The sequence below is a fragment of the Acanthopagrus latus genome, chromosome 13 (assembly GCF_904848185.1).
Source record: "Acanthopagrus latus isolate v.2019 chromosome 13, fAcaLat1.1, whole genome shotgun sequence".
In the NCBI taxonomy this organism is placed as follows: Eukaryota; Metazoa; Chordata; class Actinopteri; order Spariformes; family Sparidae; genus Acanthopagrus; species Acanthopagrus latus.
In genome coordinates, this window is record NC_051051.1 from 23,009,315 (window position 1) to 23,036,060 (window position 26,746).

The 26,746-nt window shown below is 42.1% G+C and overlaps 1 protein-coding gene across 3 annotated transcripts in view; it reads right to left on the reverse strand.

Moving 5' to 3' along the window:
* Nucleotides 1–2,139: 2,139 nt before the first annotated feature.
* fstl4 (follistatin-like 4) overlaps nt 2,140–26,746 on the reverse strand; it is a 214,544-nt gene continuing 189,937 nt past the window's right edge. For all 3 annotated transcript variants that reach the window (XM_037119954.1, XM_037119956.1, XM_037119955.1), the window contains exons 11-16: nt 26,699–26,725; nt 25,305–25,423; nt 21,910–22,059; nt 14,994–15,101; nt 7,228–7,337; nt 2,140–7,042 (exon numbers count right to left, since the gene is read on the reverse strand). In XM_037119954.1, coding sequence (XP_036975849.1) covers nt 6,340–7,042; nt 7,228–7,337; nt 14,994–15,101; nt 21,910–22,059; nt 25,305–25,423; nt 26,699–26,725 — 1,217 coding nt within the window. In that variant the 3' untranslated portion in view covers nt 2,140–6,339. The remainder of the gene's footprint in view (nt 7,043–7,227; nt 7,338–14,993; nt 15,102–21,909; nt 22,060–25,304; nt 25,424–26,698; nt 26,726–26,746) is intronic.

Genomic DNA, 26,746 nt, shown 5'->3' on the forward strand with positions numbered 1-26,746 from the left:
AGGTATTTCAGACAGGATGAAGTCTTCCTCTGTTGTGACTCACAGGAAACTGCGGCAGGCGTGAACAGGATGTTAATTGTCTGTCTGATCGGATTCTCCTGCCTCACCGATGTTCGGCTTCAGGAAGTCTTTTATTCTCTTGTTCTGCCGCTCTGACACTGAGGGAGGGAGTATTGACAGCGTCCCCTCGGCGGAGCGCTGTTGTAAGTGATGGTCATGGATTGTTGGGAGCGTGTTGAGCACACATAGACAATAGATTACATTAACTTTTACAGGAGTGAAGGCCAGCTCGATGCCAGCTCATCAGAGGACCGAGCCCATAAATGACAGCGGCTTGCGAGGAGGGCAGCGACGGGAGGGGGGGATGAATGTCACATCGCAGACGGGGATATCTAGTAATTTTCCAGGAGCTGAAATTGTCGCTCTGTCTAACCTTGTCAGCTGTAACACCTCCAAGGTGCTGAAAGGTAGCTTGTGTGTATTCGGAGGCCTTGTTTGAAGAATGTGATTAAATACCATGAACCCTGGCTTATTGAACGTTTCAGCAGGGCTGCAGATGACAGTTATTTCCTCGATTAATCTACAAGTATTTTCAGTCTTGAAAATGTCAGAAAATTATGAGAAACTCACGTTCTCTCAAAGGTCAAGGTGACATCTTGAAATGTCTTATTTTGTCCCAAGTCTGTCAATGTGGGATTCGTCCTCTAATGGTACTTTTCATGTACAATTATAACAGAAGAGGAATATTGTGGTGTACTGTACTGTACTGTACTGTACTGTATGTGGCGATGATTAATCACCTCCACCCAAACAGGTTTTGTTGTCGCCCCCGCCCCAGTTTGTTGGTTGGTTTGTTTGAGAGCAGGATTACACAAAAATTGCCAAATGAATTTTCAGGAAACGTTGGCAGAGCCTCAGCCCAGATCAGACCTCACCAACAGGTTTTTTTAACCTTGTTTTGACCAACCAAGAGTCCAAAACCCAAAGCTTGTCCATGTTCCATCATTTCAGGTATAGAATAGCAGCAATCTCACAATTTAGCAGCTTGATCTAGTGAATGTCTGGAAAAAAATTGTTGTTAACAGGATTACACAAAACCTACTGGATGAATTTTCACGAAACTTGAATTACGGGTGAGTCTCGGCCCAGAGCAGAACTTGTTAACTTTTGGCGCAAATCTGGATAAAACGGACGGGTGCAAGACTTCTTGCCAGAACAAGAATCCAAAGCTTGTTCATTTTCTGTCATTTTTGGTATAAAACAGCAGCAAGCTCACAACCTGGCAGCTTGATCAAGTAAATGTTTGGGGGAAAAAAAATCACTTCATTGATTATCAGAATTGTTGCCGATGAATTTTCTGGTGAGCAGTAAATCATTTCATCAAGTGAAGATGATCAAGGTAAAAATGCTTCTGACAGTATTTTTAGTAAGAAGGTTTACACGTCTTTAATCTCTTCATTTTCTTTGTGTGTGTGTGTAATTATAGCAAAAGCAGAAACGGTCTTCAATCGGCGCTTTTTTCATTTAACGTTTTGCGAAGAATAAAGTTTCCAATTATGAATAAATGAGTCACGAATGAACGATTACTTTGGGGGGTTTAAACGGAGCATTTCTTTCACCGTTATTGGCACCGAATTACACAGTTCTTTTGAGGAAATTATTAGGAGATTACAGAGCTGTGAAATTAAGTGTTTACAACTGCAGCTAGCGATTGTTATTAGTAAATATCCGTGTCAGTGCAAGGACAGAGACGTGGGGACAAAACTGGAATTTCCTTGTTTTGTCTCACAAACAATCAAAACCAGAAAAAAGGGCCAAATCATTTTGACTCCAACGCGTCGGCTTCACACCAGAGAATTATTTGACATACTGTTTCATGATATATTTTCATGCCATGACACTTTAAATTCTCTATATGAATAATTTTCCAGTTTTCACTCCCAGCTTCTCCGATGTGAGGACCTGCTGCTTTTCTTTGAGCTTTATGAAGCAGAGAGAGTAATTTGCCTTTTTCTCTGTGTTTTGACATTTAATTCCAAACTATTAGTCCGAGTGCTTCTCGGACTAATTGCTATCGAGAAGCAGTCTTGACTCCCGATCAATAACGCTCGAAGACACAGCGAAAAAAAAAAACACAACTTGATTTTTACAATATATTTAATTCGATTTTTTCTTACAAAACAATTCCCTCATAAACCAGAACACACAAAATGCATAAAGAAAACTGTACAGTCAGTTTTTGTCATGTCCGAACGTGTTCTAAACATGAACAATGTTATCTACAACAGTGGTTTGCTATCAATGTCTATCACACCAAAGCAGTTCAGCTTCTGCAGCCCACCCCCCCTCCCCCGTTACTCTGAGGGTTAAAGGAGAGGTACGGGAAATAAGTCATGTGACACTGAGGGCGACCCGAAACGGAACGACGTGAGCTAGCCAATAATGTAGTTATATCAGCAGGCGCAGGTGCAGTCTCTTTGTTCTTGCTCTCCTTGGCTCTAGTAGCGATGTCATAACTGCTGAATCGACCTCAAGAGATAAGCTGACAGACGTGACGATGAGAGGGCAGAAAAAGTGACTTCTTCACAAGCAACTGTAAACCGTGTGTGACCGTGAGAGACCGCCGAGAGAGGCCTATGATAATCATGTCGAGGATCTATTTCATTACATGCATGTCTTGGGTTGGAATACTCGTTTGGAGCCATCGGGGTGGGGGTGGGGGGGAAGGAGTGACTTTGGATGGGGTAGTGACTTTGAAGAAGCATCAGAGCCGGAATACTTTAACAGGGTATTTTTCTTTTCATCCATTGACACGGTGAGAAAAAACTGGGCTACCAATCAGACAAACGTCCATCCAATCAACATAAATATATGTCAGGGATTATATTTCTCTCCTCAGTGCAACAGTGGTCTAAGAAATCGGTATCCTGTAAGTCAAACAGCCTGCGATCGGTTTCATCCAACAGGCTCTCACGCCAGAATGGAGTTTCATGGCAGATTAGCAGCAAATACCTAAAAATCACAAACGAGAACGACGAGTCTGCTTCACTCTTGTGTTTACTTTTTTCTTTTCTTACACAGCTTGTTTTTTTTTTCCTACCCTACACATGGCAATCGCATTGGGGAGTTACAGGCACAACTACGTATTAGGAGAAGATGGTTAATATTTAATTCTGGGCTGCTGTTTGTTTCTGGGGGAAGAAACAAAACAGAGAAAAAAACGAAAAAACCCAACACATGAGCAGATAGATTTCCAGTCACGACACATGTTGTACATCCAAGGCTGGACTTTGACATCTTAGTTTTGTGGGTGGGCCGGGCTTTGTTCGGTCAGCAACTACAAGATCCTGAAGGCTGTGAGTATTTGTGCCGTGATTACATACAGTTTTTGAGCGAGGGAGCTGCCAATCACATTTCAACATGAGGAAAATGTTGCTCTGTCCCCGCAGGGTCTGAGCCTGAGAGCCACTGTTCTGTAGCCCACTAGCTGATTTAACAGAAAGTTGACATAGTTTTTGTTCTTGATAATGTCTTCTATGTACGTTTTGTTTGTATTTTTATGTTTTTATATGATGAGCATACTTAAAAATGAAAATTCAGTCATGATCTACTGGACTTCATGCTGGAAAGTTGGATGATTATTCATAGTCAACCAAACATTTCTGGTGCTTTGCTGAAGTAGATGGGGACTCCTTGCAGCTCATCTCTGGAAATGAAATTGATTTGAAAAGATGTTATTTGCACCCTCGACATGCAGCCCAGCAAACACTTCCACTTCAGGATGCTAACGGTTTTAGTTAACAGCTATACTAGCCCTGTCTACATGGATAATATTTCTTCATTGCCACTGAAGATCTCAGAGCAACTGTTTTCTCCTGTCATGCGTTCCTCTTCCTCGTTGGATATTTCATCTCTTTTGGTGATTTTCATCAGTTCTGTCTGAAAAAAAGATGGATATCTATCATCTACTATGTTAAGATCTCTACCAGTTTGTATTAAAAGCAAACTTTCAACAGTAGACCACTGAAGCCGCCATTTTTGGTAAGTGGACACATGTACTTCACTGAGCATTTACATCAAGTGGGCATGTGCGGAATGAATGGAGCCAGAAGATAATCAGGTTAAATTGTTGGAAAAGTGTTCAAACTGTCCCTCTGCAGCCGATCAAAACTCATTTCTGTGTATTCTCATTGAGGGTTTATATGGAGCACTGCTTTTCAAGCTTTTAGGAAGATTATAATTGAAATATAAGGCTCCGTGTTAATGCAGCTTGTGAAATGTTTGGCATGGAATTGGGTGAAATAGTGTCTTTTCAAATCATTTTGGGATCTGTGGACTTGCAGCGACTTGGATCAGCTGTATGGAGCCATTTTGTGTCTCTCTTCAAAACTTCACCTAACTTTCTCTTGGCATGGGGGTGAAAAGATAAGGACTGAAATGTAATACTTTATTTGTAAAACTTTGTCTTTTCTTTGGAGAACCCATTTTTCAAATTTAGTAATTATTAGTTATTCTAAGTATCAAATTCATTAGGTCTCATCCATGTAATGTCAAGCAGCTTCGACAAATACAAAGGATTTAAATGCTCACTGAGGGAGAACTTATATTTTTGGCTGCTTGTCAAAAAATACCATCTGATTTACTTTATAATGTGTAGGGAGAGAATATTTATGATAACTGAATTACAGGGGTTATCCATTTTATTAGCCGTAGTTTTGAGGCTGGGAGGCACAGAGAAAAGACTACGCAGTGTAAGGAGAAAATAGGAAGCAAGAACACTCTGTTTTCAGACACGCAGTGTGTCGTCAGAGAAAGAACATCCCAGCGCCACTGTCAAGAGGCAGGGATGCTTCAGAGACACTATGGTTACTGTGATTTCTGGTGCCGAGAAGCTTTCTTGATGCTGACAGATCATTGTTGCGATGATTAGCACGGATGGCAAAAAGTAAATCATGCAGAAGGTGATGCAGCTCGACCACAGAGAGGAAACGTCGGCTGGTTTTGGATTGATGGATTGTGAGTTGCTGGTGTTCGTTCGGTTGCTGCCTCCAGACAGATAATACCGGGGTCTTTTTCAAAAGTAGGTACACATTGTTATCAATAAGAGTTATGATAAAGAAACCTGTACAAACGTTGTTCAATCAATAAGTGGATGTTGCTTAAAATCGTGTATTGCTAATGTTTGTTCAAATGTGTCCCTACTTTTGAAACGGGCTGCTAGGTGTTGATATGCAGCCTTGTTTTTTTCTCCCGGTGTGTATGTTACAGTTTTAAAGTGAAAGCTAAATAGTTGCCACCTCTACCTGCCTTTGGAGTTTGATCTTGATGCACGGCTCTCTGGGAGGAAGAACAAATGCTCACAGCCGGTCGGATAGCGGAGTTGACGCCACTTTCGGCGCAGCCTTGGCATGTGGGTCAGCGTAAAGCGGAGTCATTACCCTGAGGGAATCTGCTAAGTGGCATTTTCAGGCTCCACAGCACCGAGTTGTGCTGCAGGTACAGAATAAATGTGAGAGACAGCTGGGGACAGATTATACCACTGCAAGAGACCACTGGATGTACCGCTCATTTCTGGTCGGGGCTCCCTCCACGAGCGAAAACATCCATTGTCGACGGCTAATGGACCAATCGGGCTCTTTGGATAGACAATGTAAATAGAGGGTATTACACGAGTGCATAAAGCCAACCTCTGCCGGCATGAGGAGAATGAAAGCTCTCAGAGGGAGGATACAGTACAATACCATGACGAAGGCGAGTAAACAGATGGGTTGGTAGCTTTTTAAAAGGACTCAGAACACACATACACTAAAGGCAGACGGGACAGACGGACAGTTTGTGGTGATTATATGCAGCACTGGTGAAAACGACAAACATCGTTGAGATAAACAAAAATCGGAAAGCTTTTTACTCTAAAAAAAGTGAGCATTGTGCATAGTTCATAGTTTGTTAATAACCCCTCGTCAGGTACCTATTTGCTGTGATAACATGGAAGGAAGTGCAATAATGTACAATTCTGTATAGTTAAGTGCACATAGATCACTGTTGCACTGAACGGCATTGACACTTTCTCCCAATAGAAATATCACAACAGGGTTTCTTAATGTTTTTTTTTTTTCTCAATTACTCTATTTTTTTTTAAGTGTACTTTTGTTACAATAAACCCAGGCGTGTATCCTTCTTGCTCAGTCCCAGGGTTGAGTCCACAACTTACGTTCACATAAATCTTTATTATAGGTAATTTGGCCTGATCTTTCCTTTTTTTCCCCTTTTACGTCTCTCCTCATCCTACATCCCCTGCTTTCTTTTTCTTCCCTTTTTTTTTGATCTTTTTTTTTTTACTCATACCTCACCAACCCACACAATTGTGTTCCCTCTCTTGATGTCTGACACCTCGCAGTGCGGCGTTCTCTGTTTGCCGTTCAGGACAAAGAGGGACTCGGCTGCCGGCGTCACCAGGTACTGTCCGAACAACCCGCTGGAGACCACCACTCTGTTGGGGCCTCCCCAGGGCCAGGCTTGTGGGGCTAGAGGCTCCTTGAGGCTCCGGAGAACCTCGGTGTGGCCCGAGGACAGATCGGCAAATAGCAGGTCCGTGCCTGAGCCTGAGGTGGCTACGACCAAGTGCTGGTTGGACTCAGTGAAGGATGGCTGGAAAGCCAGATCAGAGACAGCGACGGACTCGTCCAGTTCTTGGTTCAGACCCAGCTCCCCCTGGAATGAAACTGTCTGTACGATCAGCTTTGAGCTCTGCGGGTCGGGCGTCACGATGTATCGACCGTCAGGCGACACGAAAGGCTGCCCGGTGAGGTTCAGGTTTGGACCGATCACCGCGTCAGTCACGCTGTCGATGAGTAGCTGGGGCGGGGCCTGCAGGCGGCTCTTGCTCTGGCACTGGACGAAATAGAAGCCGCTCAGATGTGTGTAGGCCATGCTGACAGGTATACAGCTGTAGTTCTTCAAGCTGATGGTCTTGACTCGGTGGAAGGTCTCCAGGTCGATCTTGTGCACCGCAGGTTCATTTTTGAGGAAGACGAAGGCGAACCTGAATCGACAAAGTTCAAAGAAAAGGTTAATAGCCTCTCTAGATTAACACACATCGAGATTCTCATTAGAATTCTCATTTGCTCTTTTCCCCTTTACTTCAGAAGGTCGGCTGTGATGAGCGAGCAATGAGGTCGCCTGTGTTTGAAGTCAGAGATGGTCGAATGTTTGTGCGTGCCATTTTACCTCACGTGAGTGATGATGAGGTTGGTCGGGGGGATGAAGAAGTCGTTGACTCTCTGGAAATTTGTGCGGATGGCGTGATGCACCTCTCCCACGCTGGCTTGAGGAATTACCTGTAGACAAACGACACAGGACAGCATGGATATTAAACCCCGACACAGAGATATAAAACGATTAGAGCCATGATATAGAAAATCAAGTTTTGTTGGCAGACGTTCAAAAACTCAATCCTCCAGGTGTGTCCAATTTTTGCCCTATACATACCTGATGTGTGTTTGTGTCCCTGATGTTTACCCTTGTAACCCTTACATTTGTGTTTTCAGCTACCTGCTCTAATTTGCACAGCACTTTGGTGAACACGACCTGAATTTAAATCTACTTCATGAATACATTTGTCCCAACTTTTGCACATGAATATGGAAAAATGTACTAAAATTTGGGCCTATTTGGATATTATGCAGCTTTCAATGAATGCTCAACGTCATAACCTGTGATATAAATTAGTGTCGTCAAGAGTTGCAGCTAACAATTATTTTCGTGAACAATTGATCAGACAATTATTTGCGTGGTAGATCTGTTTGTTTAGTTGATAAAATGTCAGAAACGTTGCTTTTGCTTTTAAAACTCAAAAACTCTTCATCAGCTGTCATAAAGGACAAAGGAAAGCAGCAAATCCTTATATTTAAATAAGATGGAAAGAGACATTTTTGCTTGAAAAAAATTGTTTAAATGATTAATCGATTATCAAAACACAAATCAACCAACCATTGCAGCTGTAATTTGCACAGAAACTGCAGCCGGACTGATACAAAAAAGATAAATAATCATTCTTTGATAATGACACACAAAACTCAACAAACAACAAATTCAACAACAGATACAATGGAGTAGTATGTAGCATGTTCGACCCATGACCATTTAGGACCACTGTAGATAACACTGTAATGAGAAATATTCATGTTTCTCTGACAAACAATTTCACAATGATTATAGAATCATATAGAAGTTATAACTCAACACAACTGTGACCAAGTTATGCACAGAACCAGACATTTTCCATTCAGAAAATCAGCTTGTCAGTACTTTCCGGTTGAAAAACCTCTTTTGAATCTTAAGTCGTCGGCGTCTGCTTACTATTCAACCGCCACACGGGCTGATCGGATATTTCTGGGATATAATGCATAAGCACATAACCGCATATCTGTGTGTTCAATAGGAAAATACGAAGGGAGGATATGTGCTTTAGCTGCACTGCCTCCAGACATAACACGCTGGATGAATGAGACCTCAGCTCTGTACATTGTGAGAACCACTTCAAAGACTGAGGTTTAGCGTAGAACTCGACCAATTAGTCAGACAGGCTGACATTTATCTCAGATGAGTCGGTATCGGTGAATATGCCAATACGTTGCAAGACATCGCAGCGCACAAATGTTAATTACATGTTTTTCGAACGGCGGCTGAATTACATGGCATGTCCAACAGACACTGACAAGTTTCAAGTGTAACAAATAATAAGGTTCTTATGCAACATTGTTGTGTTAATGTAAAAAAAGTCTTTAAATATCCAGCCTCAGTCGAGTGTCGCTCAGAGATGCTCATGAAGAATGAAATACGAGTGTTTTTGATCGAACCCGTGACCTTTCAGCTTCATCACCACGCTGCTGGTTTCTGTAAATGAACTAAAGGCTCATATATCTCCGGTCTTAACAGCCTGAGCTTGTCCAGGTGACATGCCCATATATCCGGGAGCAGATAAACATCTACGCTTTATGACTCGAGCTGATGAAACGTGGGGGGCCCACCTCAGTTGTCTGATAAAGCGTCTTATTCAGCGATGGTTGCTTTTGAAGCACGCGCCACAATAACGGCCCCCATCGCTCACGTCCCACTCCTTGGCACTGAATCAGCATGTTTGCAAAGTGCGTACGCCTCTGATGGGCTCCCGATGCACCGCCTTGTCTGTGACACGCGCTTCATCATGCATGCCTCCTTCATCACCGGGTCACAGTCAAGGACGACTGAAGTGGTTTATGGGATCTACACACGTGTGAGACTGTGCATTTATTAAAAGCAAGCAGTCAACTTCTGCTCTGTGAGCCCTCTGCCAGAGCAAAGTAAGTTTACACTGTCAGAGAAACTTGGCTCGCTGATGCGGCTCTAGGTTTAGACGCCAAGGCAAACGTTGCTAGAGAGCAGGTAGGAGATTGTTTTAGAAAAAGGAAAGAACTGAGTGTGAAATCTATTTTGATGTCTACGCTTACGCTGCTGCAGCTGAACATCTACCTGATGCCCAGTGGGGGGCCAGACGCCACACTCCCCCCCCCCTCAGAACTATCAAATGCCAGGAAGTAAAAATAGCAGTTTAAGTTGCCAAGTTGTTATTTTTCCTGCAACACTCCTCAAAAGCACTCTCTACTCCTCCATCCTTCCCGCCGTCTCATCCATTTTTAACAAAATAGATCTGCCGCTTTCCTCGCTGCTTGTGAGACATGAGAAGAATCCCTCATTAAAAAGAAGTCATTACAACAGTTGCCGAATACAATAACGGGAGTTAATGAGGTTCAAGGTAGTATCGCTCATGTATTATTAGGCAGCCGCTGTGGTCTCCGGGGCTGCAGGTGCTCTCAACTTAATGCCACTAGCTTCCCTTTGTCATCACTCATCCTTGGGATTTCATATCCACACACTCAGCAACAAGGCCCAGTGGACTTTTACTCCGGCCCCGCCTCACTGGCTGCCCTAACACCGGGGGGGGATAGCTTTTGCTTTTGCTTTTCAACAACATTCACTCTCCAGAAGCCTTGAGTAGCTTGCATTTCTTAAATGTCTTATCTAACTCCTGTACATCCGAATGAGTTGGATTTCCTGCAACTCTCCAGTGTATTTGTGTCATTCATTGAATTCAATGAATCTCACAAGGCACTTTCATGTATCCCTCCAGCCATGTGACATGGTTACAGAAAATGTCCCTTTTATATATACTGTCAGAATTACTCATCTTGTTGCTCGGGGGGGTTGACACCTGAAAGGTGTGAGAGGTCTGACAAAGACAGGGCGTCGGCGCCGCTTAGTAGTTGTATGTGAGTGGAAACACGTTGAGCAGATACAAGCGAGGCAAAAATACCTGCCTAAAAATATGAAAGTCTTATTGTCTGTCTTGGTATTTTTTGTTGCTTATTTCCAATTCACTGAACGTGTACTGAACCATGACCTCTATGTACCGTGACACTCCAAGATGTCTGGCTGCTTTTGTCTGTGTAAAACATGGTGAATTACCTCAAAGTATAGGAATTTAAAAAAATAACTGCTTCAGTTAAAGTCCTGATATTCAGATATTGTAGCACCAACTCATTTCAAATGACCCAGCCCGACCTGCAACAAGTATTTTCTGGGTTGATTAACGAAAAATTGATGGTAATCATACGATGCTCATCCAGGGTGTGGCATTAGTCGTAGTTCTGTTATTTAAGGCCATCATATGTTGCGAAATTACAATAGGGCATTTGTTCAGGCAGAAAAACCTTCTCACTGTCCTTGTTACCTTTAATAATAGTGATAATTGCGATGTGAATACTGAGGAGGGACGAGACAGATGAGCAAAAAAAAAAAAAAAGATAGAGCAGGCAGAACAAAACGTGACAAAACTGGGCCATGCCGAGTAAATAAAACCCTAACTTAAAAAGAGATTTTATGAGGTTTACAAGATTAAAGATCATTGTTGCCAGCCCGAATCATCGTATTAATGATTAAATTTATAATGATAATCAGTCCAAAACATATATTTGGCAAACTTCGTAGAAGATAAATGGGGAGAGAACAGATGGGGAATCCTGTGTGTGCGTGTGTGTGTGCAGAGAGAAAAACAAAGTGCCTATGAGTTAAATGTCTTCTTGGCACGTAGGCTCAGGCCGGACTGACAGTCTGAAAGGCCACATCTCTCTCTGCCCGGCAGAGATTCCTCCATTTGTCTTCTCTAATGAATAGACAATCACACTCCCTCTGATGTTTACACAGAGATATTGAGCCATCCTGAAACTTGGCCGCTTGAAAAGTACCACACGCGCCGAGCTGAACGCGCGGCTACACACACACACACCGCGAGCGGCACGCATTAACATGCACAGACACAGGCACACACTCATGCACATGTATGATCCTCTGAAGCGAGGCGGCTCTGTGACAGGCTGCTGCCCAACAGGTCAATTACTTTCCGTCCAAATGATAACGACATTATCAGACCATTTATTTGTGGTGTGATCCACGTGGACTCAAATCCATTATGCGGTTTCCCTGCAATTGCATTTTTGAGTGATTCATGCCCTGCTCTCTAATTATTCATTACTCCTCAACGACTGCAAAGAGAGAGGAAATGAATAAATGTGGAGGAAAAAAACAAAACAAAACAAAGCCAGAAACGTGTTTTCTGCTGTTTACGCAGCAACCACAGAAAAAAAAAAGAAAATGTTATGCAGAGCTGCTGTCTGCGCTGTGATTGTTTCAAATTATGTGAGGGGAAAATTGTCTTTGCCTGTGATGAAAAACATCTTTTCAAAGAATTTTCTGCTTCATTTGAGAGTATGAACTCTGATGTGTGAAAACGACTCCGTCGTAAAAAAAAAAAACACCACAAGAGCACACCTTGACTGAGACGGAAACAAATCTCCAGCCAGTGCACAGAGGCCGGATTTATACGTGTACAGGTTTCCAACCTGGAGAATGTGCTCTGAGAATCCGATACCTCATGCTACCTTCAGACAATGAGCACACACATGTTTCTAGAGACAGCTGTGGGTGAATTGATGAGGTGGGCATCACACATTGTTTAGGTTGTTTGCCAGTTTCATTCTGTGTTATTATCTTATATCTTGCGTTATCATTTTTGGCACGACTTGACAGCTGATTCGAAATGCAGCAGCTAGGCTCTTAATGAGGACTGGTAAAAAAATAAAATAAAATAAAAAATCCCACATTACACAGATTTTAGCCTCTCTGCAGTGGTTCGCCGGCCAAGTTCAGATGTGATGTTAAGATTATTTTAGTCGTGTACAGGGCGCTACATGATTAAGCCCCTGCTTACATTTCTGAGCTAGCCACCCTCTGCATCACTAACAAGCCTCAGCGGTCATCCAACCAGAACATCTCGGTTATTCCTTCAAACCAAAAGCATGCAGTCTCTGGAACAACCTCCCCCCTCCCGTCAGATCAGCTGAGCACACACTTTCTTGGCTGCCTTGGATCACAGATCTCTGCATGCTTTATTGTGTTTGTATGTACTTTTGACAATTGTTTGCATTGTGTACACTATGTGCTTGGCGTTTCTCTCATACATTATTTTTAATCTATATTGTTCTTGTTGTGAAGCACCCTGTAACTCGGTGTTGGAGAAGCGCTATAGAATTAAAGCTTTATTTACAAAAGTCTGTGTCAGTATCAGCTCTGTAGGTTAATCATTATTCATCCGTCTAACCTTTAATAATGATGATTGATGTTTTGCAGGTACATAGGCGGGCACAGTGTTATTAATAGCAGCAGCTGTGTGGAATGACTGCTGTTTTGATGCTGTGGGTGAACCTCGCTGGCGAAACACAGCCCACTTCTTGTTTCCTGTTCTTCTAGATGTAAACATAAAGTACATCTAAACAGGCACATATGTCTAAGGGGGTCTCTAAAGCCACTTACTGTTAATTGTAGGAATGGAAATGGAGCTGGTGCACATGCAAATGTTTCAGGTCTGCACTATTCTGGATTAGTGGGGTAGATACCGATCACATAGAGTAAAACAATTATATACGGATTCATCAGGTGATTATCTTTCTCATATACAGAATATATAGAATACATTCTATTGTTTTGCATTGATCCTTCAAGTGTCGCTAGAAAACACATCTGACAAAGACACGTATCTAATAGAGGCAGGATCATTTTATAGTTTAACAGTAAACTTTACTGGCCCAAATAACTTCAGTTCAATTAAATAATAAGCTTCAGAAAGAATTTAATATTTACAAATTACACACCTGTATCCTTCTCTGTGTCACATCGATACGGAACCAATATCGAACAATGGACAGGGCGATACCAATATACAGTATCCACGATGGGCTAATAATATCAGCCACCTGATATTGGTCAGGCTCTAATTTTCACAATACCTGAGATTTAAAATAAATAAATCAGACATACATACTGTTCTATAAATCTGACAAAAATAATGCTGCATGCATATTTCTGTCTTCCATCTGGGCTCTGAAAGTCTACGAAGAAAGGTACAATACTACACACACGCCGTCCAACTTGGCCACACAGATTGTGAATCAGTAACAAACTGTAAAAAACCCACACACAGGTGGTCGTCTTGTCACTACTCTTTGTTGCCAGACCGTAGTGGCACTTTCAGCTCCAAAACAATCCACCCTCACAGTTAGTTCCTCCTCTAGAAAACACAGCTACAACTTTGTGAAGATGCATTGTTTATTAGGACCTTTTGACAAACGACTGTGGTACCATTAACAGCTCCACAACCACCGATTAACTATTAATAACTTATTTGAAACCACCGGTGTTTAAAGCCAACACTGCGAGTGATTTCCTGAATATTAAATGAGTCATTTCACTCGAAAGATCCTCGGAAGAATCGTAAATTTGAGTGTATCATCCCTCTGCAATCTCCGTAATGAATAGACACAGCCCAGCCCCCCCCCAGCAGTAAAGACCGAGCACAACACCTCACATGATTATAATGGGATCCTTTCGTCCAATGGGACGGAGCAGACCAATAAACATGTTTGTGTCTATTACAGAGATTACAGAGGGATCCCTCGGTGGCTTTACTCATGGCAGCATCCTCCAGTGTTACACTGGAAAACACACACACACACACACACACACACACACACACACACACACACACACACACACACACACGCTAGCCCCATGAAAAAAACAGCATCCCACCTCTCCCACGGGCACCAGCTCTGTTCCCTTTTCTCCTTCCCTCCACCTCCTCGACCCTGCATCCTCCTTTCCCTTCCCTCGCCTCACCCAATCCCCCGAGGTGGATTAAATACAACCGCACCTGTGATCATTTCTCATTTGTGAAGGCTCCAACACCAGCGGTCCAAAGGGACGCCGGGCACGAGGCACACCGCAGCTGCGAAACGCTGTTTTGCTGGCTTGGTAAATGCTCTAAAACATACATAGATTAGATGTTGTCGCGCAAATACTTATCTCGTAAACAGGGACACGGGTACACAACGGAGCTCAATTAGTTACGAGGCGGTGCTTTCCTCTCTTTGTGAAGTTTCTACAGCTTATATAGATTATATTCTCCAAGGAAGATAATCGCTCTTCAAAGTTCACAAGTGCACACAGCAAAAGTAGGTGTTTGTGTGTGTGTGTGTGTGTGTGTGTGTGTGTGTGTGTGTAGGGGGAATAGTTGTAGAAATAATATGGTAATAAAGAGAATATTTTGTTCTTTTAGAGGCTGGATTTTATGTAAATAATCACTGGGCTGATTTCAAAATGAGGCTGATATAAAGATGAACTTCCTGTGCACTTAACCACAGAATAATTATACTGGGATTGTAGCATTGGCACAAACCAACATGGCATCAGCGTGCAGGTGGCGATGAAACCAACACAATCCCTGTTGTCATTCAGCTGTCTAGTGTAGATTCAAGCTAATGGCGCTGGCTGCAAACAGCAAAATGTAACTCTTATGACTGAAAACACTTTTAAGCACAACAAGGACACACACACACCCTTACCTGAAGTGTCGGATGTGATCTGTCCATGTCCCCCCATGTGAGGACCCACACCTGGTCATGTGACTTGTCATAGAGCATCTTCACTGGAAAAGGATCTGTTGCTACTGCCTGGAAGAGACGGAGAGAAGAGAGAGAGATATAGAAGGGGGGGGAGAAGAGTTAAAGCTCTGTCCATGGTGCTGAAAAGTCACCAATGCTAACATTTCTTGCACCAGCCACACTCAAGGGTCGTTCAGATTACAAATTTGAAAGAACAAAACAAACTACATAGTAAAAAAGCATCTAATCTGAAAAAGAATAACTATAAACACAATGATATACAGTGTGTAAGATGCATTTACTCTGCTGATAAACTAAAGGGAAACTCTCCTAATTACAGCAGACCGATCCACCTGCATGTTATCAATCATTAAGTTATCTCAGATGCTGCATGCCGTATTGTTAGTTACCTGCAAATATTTCTACCTGTGACACGAGAAAACGGCAGCACAGAAATGCCAACAGTGAAAGTAGCTTCATCGCACAGTTGTCCACCAGAGGGCAGTTTGTGAATCAACGTTAAAATGTTTAACCCTGAGCAGATCTTGGGTCACAATCAAAGGGATTGTTGTCAGCAGCGCTTTATGTATCAGCTGATTACATTTTCATCTTTCTAAACTGTCTGTGCCAGCCTCAAAAAACCACTGTTACATATATCGTCCTTGTCAGTGTTATGACAGTATGAGATTTTCACATGATATTTCCTGGTTCCCCACATCATGGTATAGGGCCTTATTTTTATGGTCATGATTATCTTAATGATTAGAAATTACAATTTTCCTCAATTGAATGAAAACAGAAGGTTTTTTAATGTTTACCAAATGCTCAAAATATGTCAAAATTCAAAACAATATTGAACGCAGTATAATAACGCCAGGTTTCATACCGCAGTAAACACCACTGAAAACCCAACACACCAAGGCCTGGGAGACCACAGTTGGAGTCCAGATTGGACTACCCCCACCATGAAGAGATCTTTAATTAAATAAATAAGTAATTATGATTTGACTACAGGAAGAACTATTCTACTCTCAGTACACACCTATTCCCTGAAACCAATACGTCCCAATAAAAAGGAAATAAGAGCGAGAACTTAACATGAATTCTGTCTCAATAATATACCAATACACTATACTGAGTAATGCAAATATGCAATAGTCAACATCGGATGTGTCGAAAACAGGATGATCTGAAGCAAACAAGCCGTACCGTGCTGAATTCAGTTAACTAAATAAGAGGCCAGACTGTAATCAGGCTTTATGTAATCGATTTGTGAGCGCTGCTTGTATCCCAAAAGGAGCCAGTGTCCCCAGTTTATTACACGACTCATTTTGCCTGCTCATGCTCGTGTTGCAGGTTTGCTGTTTGTTTTAATCAGTTTAAACGTGTCTCAGCTAATGTGAGAGGAAATAATCTCATGTTGCAAGTGGCACCTTGCAAATTTGTTAAAATGGACCCCCGCGCACTACCCAGCAGCAAATCATTCCCAAGCGTGAGCTGTTATCACGTCTTGTACTGAGCAGGTGTGAACGCCAGAAAGAGCCAGAAAGTGTACAGCGTGTGCACTTTTGCACCGTCACTGCTGGGGAGGTTTTGGGGAGGACATTTGACACACATCAGGGGAAAGTATAGAAAGAATGGAAAATAACTTGCAGAGAGGGAAAGGGAGGAGGGAGAGGAGGGAACAGGCAGCAAGCAGAGGGAGGGGTGTGTGTGTGTGTGTGTGTGTGTGTGTGTGGTAGAGAAGGGGGGCGTGTACTCAACCTCAGGTCTGCTGCAATGTCAACAACAAAGAATAACACAATCCATTACCCTGCTTCTGGCTGGGTGGACAGGGAGCTGCTGACACCCTCACCAGCGGAGCGAGACCACAAGCCCTGTGTTCAGTAATGGGAGGTCCAGCCCTCTGCTCCGCACTGGTCAGCCGAGTGCCAACTCAGCATGTATGATTGTACATGTGAATTTGCCTTTGCGTGCGTTTAGCTTCCTCCATAAATGGTAGCAGAGGTAAAACTGAGGTCAGGCCACAGTGCAGCAGGCTGGCAGGAAATGGACCGGATGTGTCCATCTCTTAAAACACCAACATGCGGGAACTGTTGGGCGTGAATTGAGGACGTTATTATACAAATAAATGTTGGTGTTATAAATACATATGAGCATCGTTTAAGTGCAGAAAAGTTTGGACTGCTGTTTCAGGAATGTTTGTCCAACGGAGGGGTCACATTTTCATTTCAGCTGCAGATTATAATCAGCTGTGGCTGACTGATGCTGTAAAGGCTTAAAGGGACAGCGTGCACCTGCTCAAGGACAAGAGGTCTGTGACAGCGCAGGATGTGGGGCCACCCAAACGTGCCAATTCATTCATTGTCTTCTGATCCTCATGGCGATGGAAAGTGATGTGAATTTATGTCATCAAAAAAAAAAAAAAAAAAATTTCTGGAGCTTCACAGCAAAACAACTGAAGTAGATGTGGACTAAACATTCCTAGTCTCCGGAAGACCTGATATCCCCAACTTATTTAGCATGAGCCTCATCTGAAGAAGTTGCATGAGCTTGACAGCCCATCAAGGGTGAAAATAATGTCTTTTCAAGCCCAATTTTGGATCTCAGAGCTTCCCCTGGGCCTTTGACAAGCTGTATAGAGCCATTTCATGTTGTTTCTCTGTTGTTTTTATACACTACTCAAAATGAGTTAGGGTTATTGGGAAATGGGTGCATATATGTGTGTGCATGGATATGCAATAAGAGTCATATGAAATGCGTTGCATTAATTTGGGGAAACCAGAAACATTCACCACACACAAAATAAAACATCAGAAATGTCACAATGTATAACAACATACAAAAAAAGTCAGTTGTTTAGGAGACTGCTGCAATACTACTTTGCAGTGAAACTTTCGATCAGCATAGAGGTGAGTAAATAATGATTTATTGTAATCTTTGGCTAAACTCATCCTTGAATAAATAGTCCTTGGCTGAGGTGCAGCACTAGCTCCCATCAAGTTGCATTGTATATAATAAACTGGTGGTGTCTACTCAACCAAAGACCATTTGTACAGGAACAAGACCATATTTCTGTAACACCACTCTGAACACCACAGGTGCACTGTGTGTTTTTTTGTCCCTCTGAGGCAGAATGACTCAATCCTTTGCAAATAAATTCTGAAAGGAAAAAGACTTTCCTTATAACTACGGAAGTGCGAGTAACTGCCTCGGCTTCTGATTTGCTAAAAACGTGAACAAAGCTAAGATAAAAAAAAAAAAAAAAATACATAAAAAAACAGCAGTAAGCCACTGCATCTATGCTGATGTTATAACTCGCACGCCCCTAAAGCATAATGGGAAATGTAGGAACATAAGTAAAAAGTAAGACAAATAAGGGCATTAATAAAAGGTATTTCAGAAACGTAAGTCATTTTTTACTTTAAAGAACACATTTAGAAAGCAAGATGCTCAATGGGGCACAGAGAAAAGAATAAAAAACACAAAAGAAACCTGGGTGAGCTGTGTGCCACCTCTCTGATTGACTGCGCCCCAAAAGAAGCCGGGATAGTCTGACTATCGTGACTTCGTAACCAGAGGTCTTTGCCATCTGGCTTCCTTTTTAATTAGCGGATGTACCGTGTTTTTTTTTGTTTTTTCTCCATGCCCATTGGGAGGTTCGCTGGCTCAGGTCTGACACATCAGTGTGAAGGTTAGAGCCCTTTGTGTTGAAAAAAGAAAAATGACAGAGGTGAAATTTCCCTGCATGCAACAGCAAGAAAAACCACGCAAGCCTTTATTAGTGCACATGTTTCCAGCCTTCATCTAGCATCTGCTGGAAATTACGGCTGAAAAATATGAAGCATTGAAAAAAAAAAAAAAAGAAGACAGAAATCTGTGCTTCTCTAGGATCTACTTTTCTGATTTAACCTTTCGACATTTTAGCATTTCTCGAGATGGAGCTACTATTTAGGAGATTTGTTACTGTATGATGTACTCTAAAAGTATTACATGATGGAAGCATTGCCAACAGCAACTAAATACTGGATCGCACTTTAGTCTTTGTCCAAGCTTTTGCCCAACGACCAGAAGTTGGGTGTGTTTTATAAAAATCTTTTTGCTTTAATTTATATTTATTATTTGAATCTTTGCCTGCCGTCTTAAAATATGATAATGCAGAGTTCGGACCCGGTCACCTCTGTGAGGATAATAAATGCAGCATTCTGACTTTACCGATAAAACAATTAAAAGCTATTGTTTTGTTCATGCATTCTTTCTGTCGGCGGATAAAGTGCATCCATTGTTGTCTGTCGTATTCTCTCTTCTTCCAAAGGCCATTGTTGAGAGAGAACGCTACAGACATGCTTTGTGGGGGAAAAAAAAAACAGAGCTTTGAGACAAGAGTAAAAAGCAGAAAAGAAGAAAAAAAAGGAGGGATGCATTAACCTGCTGCACCCAGAGGGCAGGAGAGGTCTTGCAGAAAGAGAGAAGGGGAGAGGTGAGAGAGGAGTGGTGTGATCAAGGGAAGGGAAGCAAGCTTTTTTTTTACAGGGTTGGATGGAGAGAGAGAAAAAAAGAGGAGGATGGTTGGACGCAGTACACCAAAGGTCATGACCTTCACTGTAAATGTTGTACTAGGAGACGCCTCGCTTTCTCCCCCCAAGAAAATAATCCTCATTCTCTTCTTTTCTTTTGACAAATCATTATTTCTACTGCACATGAGAACAATTAACACTTTTCTCAGAACAAAGACATATTCAGAGCTAAATAAGGGATACATGGAGTGGAAAAAGAATTCACACACCAGTGTGTATAAATACCTAACCTTTAGTTTCCTGTTACTTATAACTAATAACATGGTCAGGTTTCGGGTTTCTGAAAACATCTCTCCTCTGTTATCTCTCATTCTTTCTACTCAGACTTTCACTTATCTCCCTTCTCCTCTCCCGCCTCCTTCTCCTTGAGTCGGGCCCATTTCCTCTCAGCCTCTACCTCGGTATAAATGATGTTGACCCTGGGAAGAACCCCCGAGGGATTCAGTCTCTAAACAGCCATTACAGGCAAGACGAATGGCGAGGCAGCCAGCACCCACCTGGGCACCATATTGTTTCAAGCGCTTGAGGTGCATTTGATTTATTTTACCTTGCATGTGGTCTTCCTACATTGGTGGCAGTTCGATAGTGTGGCAGGTTGAATCGAATGCTCCTCGCGTCGGTCGTGCTGTTTGACGTGTAGCTGAACATCGGCTGCACTGATACGTATGGTTTAAACTTGAAGTTTAAAAGATATCTCTTTTATCATCTTCAATCAGTGAGTGGAACTGCGGCGGATAAAAGCATTTCGCCCAGACTCCTGGCTGTGCCTGTCAAGCTTTCCATTTCTATCTGGCGACCGTGAAATGACAACTGTCAGTAGCAGATTTTTACCAGCAAAGTTCACTCGGCAATGTAATCTCTGACTACACTCATGTTATCATGGTATACTATAGCTTCATGTTTCATCCTAAACAGCTGAAGACATAAGAATCAAGGACGTTGTATGCTCTTATATTGCAGTGTAGCGCTTGTTAGCCTTAGTATTACAAGATGACAGTGGAACATCAGGCTGTTGTGGAGCCTGTTTGGATGCCTGCTATAGGAAAACAAACTCGCAGCAGTAACACAGAAGTTAGATTCATGCTTCACTGTTAAACAATATGTTTCACCTTTACCAGAAAAAGCCTTTAAGACTGAGGACGGACAAATGTGCGAACATTATGCTATCTTGGATAAAGAGCGTAGCCGGGGTAGCAAAACGGAAACTTCTCAAAATCCATTAAAGAGCAGAACAGAGCGATTTACACCAGCCTTAACTCTGACATAGCAGCATCCAGGACCTGCCTCCACACAGTGAGGTTATAATACACACTGGATGCACCAGTTGTTAGTAGTGCGCTGTTTAATGTAGCCTGTAATCTCAGTTACAGTGTTAACATGTTGATTCACTTTGTATCTGAAACAGCGGTAGACTACATGAACTTATTTTCATTAATCTGCTTGATCCAAATACTGTTTTCAGTTCAACTTCAGTTCAAGTTCAAGGTCTCAGCATGCCGCTCTGTGAGTGGTGGTTCTTCACTCACAAATGAGTGTGTCGATGAAATCAATCAGTTAACTCAAAAGCTGATCTGTTATCATGTTTATTGATGGATATTTAGCATGGATTACCGGCAGCTGATATGTCCTGCCTCTGGCGATGCTTATAATTTTTAATACTTGTGCTGTGGAGCTCAAACGTTGTAAAAACAGCGCAGTCTACCTCATCACTGTCCCGAATGTTCACATTATCATTATTGTTGTTGCTTTTTCTTTTTTCTTCTTTTTCACATGTGCCTTGTAAAATTCCTTTACTTTGTGTGTCGTTGTTGTATACATATTTAATTTTACATTGTTGGCATTCTGTGGACGGCAAAGGAAGAATTTCATTGTACAGAGAAACATGTAACTTACTGTGCATATGACAATAGACACTTTGAATCTTGAACTGAATCTTGAAACAAACCACAGCACAGAGAAGCACTGATCGGATTTAGCAGGCTTTTTTTTAACTGATCTGGATCCATGATAATCTGCCTGGATTTGCCCTGATACTGATCTGATTGAACAGATTTGGAGATTGATTCATCTAAAAAGACTGTATGGTCAACAGAGGTATCTGTGCACTTTATCCAGAGAAACTTAACCTCAAATTCTTTTTTTGAGTTTACTTTTCTTCGACACTCAACTTTGCCAACATGCAAAGTTTTCCACGGAGGCCTTACAACGTTAGTCTCTTCCTCGTAGATAAATAATTCCTGAGATGTTTCTGAGACTTCGCTTCTGTGTGCTGCGACAGGCCTGATACCTGCTCCACCCACCTGCACCACCTTCTGTGCTTGAATATCGACAACCAGCAGTCGGCTCAGGAGGGGCTGCGTCACGTAGATGTACTTATCCCTGATGTTGACTGCCGAGGACCACACGCAGTGCTGAGGTGACACCCCCTCACCTTTAGGGCACATCTCCTCCTGGGAAGAAACCAACAGAGAACAAAGAGGATGATGGGAGGAGGAAGAGAAGGAGGAGGAGGAGGTCGGCAGGATTTCCTGATGTATCAGAGATCAGCAGGATGGTGAGTTTTATAAATCATCTCTCACATGAGGTTTGGGCGATAATTCAAAATTTTGGGTTATTTAATTTCATTGGAGTCGACGTGATCACCACATGGTATCAGTTTACATGACCCTTGTTAAACATGTGTACAGAATTGCGTCCGGTTTAATCATTTCCTTTTTTGCTGCATTTCTGTTTAACTCCGTACAAAGTCGAGAGGCACAAATACAAAAAACATGGAGAGAGCGAGAGAGCGAGAGAGCGAGAGTGATGGCATGCAGCAAAGGTCCCTGAGTGATTTTGAATTGAGGGGGGTTGCAGTTTACACTGCGCTCGTCTCAGCTCCGAGACCATCTTGACGCTCTGTTTGATGTATTAATAACCAGTGGAACACAGATCATTCTATGGAACAGCTACTTCATAATTTACCTTTTTATTTATTTATTTTTATTTTTTTTTTTGCCATTTTGAGGTTAGAGCTGCAACTATCATTTCTTTTCAGAATTGGTTTGAGTCACTTCATTATTTTGTTAGATAATGATGATGAGTTAAATCTCAGAAAACAGTGAAAAATGGCAGAGTGACACATGACAGCATCTACTTTTTTTACTCAAAGCAGCAAAGTGTTAAGTTCTCTTTAAAATAAGTGACTAACTATAACTATATATATATATATCAAACAGTGATCATTGTTATGGTGAGTGACCTATGTCTCTCCTCCCGTCCTTCATGCAGTAGATAGAAAATACATTTTCTGGTATCCCTGCCTCCTTTACCCAATCAGGACGGAGTACCCCATGAAAGAGGCGGTCCTGTCTGTTTGGGGGAACAGGCAGAGAGCCAGATCCTCCAGGGGAAAGCTACTAATTCAAGTGCTCCTGGTGACAGATTACAAGACCGAAACAGGCCAAGCGAAGAAAAATTCTTGAAGAAAAGAATCAGGCAAAGAGAGTCACCTCAAAAAAAAGAAGAAGAAAAAAAAAGAAAGGAGTCGTGTAAGAGCGGTGATGTGGAGAGGAGAGAGAGGATCACTAACTGCAGGATGGACAGGGAGTTAGCTAAAATGATGACAATGCTCACGGCATTAGAGCAATTCTTCATTATCTGTCGACTGACTTGCTTTTTTTAAAAACAGCACTTACTGTGATATATTCACACATGTTTTTTGTATAGCACCTTCCAACAACAAGGCAATTTGGAGGGATGTAGAGAAGACATTAAAGGCACAAGACACGTATGAAGGATTTAAAAAAGAGCAAAGTTGAATCAATAGACATAAACTCAAATAGAAAAAGACTAAACAGGAGATTAAAAGATTAAACGGGGGAATAAAAATGACAAAACAGAAAGGTGTAAAGAATTGATTGAAACAGACTGAATTAGATTTCCAGCAGACAGCTCTGCCCCAACAAAGGTACGTACTGATGTCTCTACGCCTGCGTGCTTCGTTCCAATAATTGATTTATTATTAGAGCTACTAATAATAGTCATCATGAGTTTCTCCCTCATATAACTTGTCACTCTTAATGTTAGAAATACAATTTGAAAACAACACATTTATACGGAATACCTGAACTGACTCCAGTTACATACCACTTTCACACAGCCTGCAGCCTGCTGTTTTTGCTGACAAGACATTTACACACACACTACCTTACACATACACTCACACACACACACACACACACGCACACACACACACACACACACACACACACACACACACACAGACTATGTTTACTGGTATGTTAGCACTAATATACACACACAGACGCACACACACACACACAAAGGCTGTGTTTCAAGATTTTCCACCTCGTCTCCACCTCGCCAAAGTGGAGAAACTGCTGTTTACAGCAGGAACTGAGTAACACATGGCTTATTGAGTTTGTATTGATCTCTAATACAATTACAGGCTCCTGTAAAACCCAAATCCCTCAGAGGAACAAGCAACTTCTACCATCTAAAGCCCATTGCTCTGGGAGAGGGATGTTCTCCAGTGGATTAAAGGCCTTGGGGTCTGCACTATAGACTCTATAGTCGAGTGGTGCGAGCTGTTGACTAATGGACACAAGTAATCCCATTACATTTAGTGAGGTGAGGTGCCCAGGCTAACAACAGGAACAAGGAGAAGAGGAAGGGTGGCCTTCATTTTGGTGGCAAGCTACCCCACACTGAACAACAAACAGATATGACTCAGATTTACACTGTGTTGTTTAAGAACAAAACTATTAGTACCTTGCAGTGATCCTACGGCACAACGACTAAATTAAGCTTCATTACTGACGGTAAGTAAGATGCTCTCAGCTGTTCACCTGATGTGTCATAATTGTATGAGTGCAGGCCTTTTCTAATGTAAAAAACACACTGACATCCTTCTGCCCGGCACGTAATTTGATTCAGCACTTACAGACACTGCCGTCCTGAAATCTATTTAATGTAACAGGGCAAAAACCTGACATTGCCATTTTTTTTAATGCACTTGCATGTTATTTCATATAGTAATCTTGATGACAAAAAATGACTGCTAAGCACCAATGCTGTCAAAAATATAGACTTTTTTTCAATACAGATCGCTCCTGAATTTTTCAAACTGTTTCAGCTCTGCACATTATTTTAAAGGCCCTGTTAACATGACAGCAGCTAATAAAAAAATAATCCTGGTGCATATCCACTAAATTGATTCTAAACGCCATAGTGTGTATGCTAGCAGGTTTGCAGTAGCACTTGCAATTTAGCACCACGTGCCATCGCTTCATAATAATGGTGCAACAAATCTACACTTTGCTGGAGGAGCTTTAATTTACTCAGGAGAGTCAACAGCTCAAAATAATGACAACAAAGTTGAGAATGTAATACACGTATGCCCAAAAGTGGTGCTGTGCTGTTGACAGTTTTCACAGGAACATAGCATAGTGCCAGCTAATGCGATGATGAGTGATGATGCACTGTGATTAATGGGCAAAATGCAAGAAAAGTATAGCGTTTTATGCAAAAATAAAACCTTGTCGTGTGAACGACCCCTAATGTTTTAAAAGTTGGGATATTTAATGTTTGCTACAGTCATTCTGCCCTTTATATTTTTCTCATGGTATCTAATACTGGTATTTTTCAAGGCACTGCATCAAAGTTAGAGGTTCCAGTCCTAATATACACTCACATATGTAGCAACGATCCTCTCTGTCCGCTTCATGTGTCGACGTATCTCACATTCGCTCGGCTGCAGAACAGTGATGCCCTCATCTGAAAACACGTAGAACATATTCCCCACACTCAGCCCTGGAAGAGAAGACAGAAAACTGTTGACAAATGTGCTTCTGCAAAAAAAAAAAAAAAAGAAAAGAAAAAAAGCAACAAATACAAATTAAGCACAGCAGAAATATCCTGCCCCTGTCATCTTCGACATTTGTGATGGGCATTTCAATTTCCCTGCTGGAGGAGACGCAGCCAGACTCCAGTTAGCATGGCTCTGTGTGAGCGGGGATGGGCAGTGTGTGGCTGCCAGCTTTTCCTGACAATGCCTACAAAAGGGCCTTGTCAGCAACATGACCACAGCACGCAGCGAGAGGCGTGGAATTAAAGGCAGTGCCTCTTAGAGGAAACATTTCACATCTCGTCTGCTCTGAGTAAAACAGCTGCTGATGAGCTGGCGAGGCTCGGGCTGATGTTGAGGTGTTCAGATGAGCAACAAGCTACAACGGCTGACAGGGGTACGTACATCATATGAGCAGAGATGAGAACCATCAGCACATGTAAACACTTGCAGCATGCATAAACATGAAGATGCAAAAAAAAACAAAACTGATGATCATCCATCAGGCTGTTAAGAGATTATTTTGCACGCTAACGCTGTGAGATAAAACACAAGAGAATGGGCACGCCTCAACAGTCTGAAACATACTGTCGGAAAAATGCAAAAATACACAGCGACACATGACAAATTACATAATAACAAGCAGTTTGTTCACAGATGAGTCACGCGCCGTGTTAATGAGGCAAAATCAGCTGTGAGTGCTAATACAGTCTCACATATATTCCAAATGCTTACACTGCACTCTAAACCACACCGGCTTCTGTAGTAAACTTGACGTGGCGCTGATGTATAGGAGGCAGATTTTATTTGTGTTGTACTCTAAACCGCAGTGGGTTTTCCATTGGAAGAGTAACACTGTACTTATGCATTCAATGTTATAAAGACAGGGTGGATTTGTCTACTGAAAACCACAAAGTTGTTTTTCTCATAGCCGCCGCACCGGCTCTGTGGCATTATTTGCAAAATGCAGAAAATCCCCCACTTGTGTGTAAATGTTTCCTCCGCGGGTGATCTGAAAAACAGATAGGAAAGCACCCCAACAAAGGAATGGAAAAACCTCGGACGAGCGAGAAGAAAAATCAACATTTAGAGAAAAGTTTTGGGGAGGAAAACAACTTTGTGATTCTCTTGGCAAACATCATGAAAAGAGCAGATATCCAGCTGCAGGCCCCGAAGAGCCGTCCGCTGGATGTTCTTGTTCACATGAATACAAAAGCATGTTGAGAGGCTGTAAGTGTTACCTTCTTCTCTCCACAGAATGTTTGCAACTGCAGAGTCAGCCGCCAAGC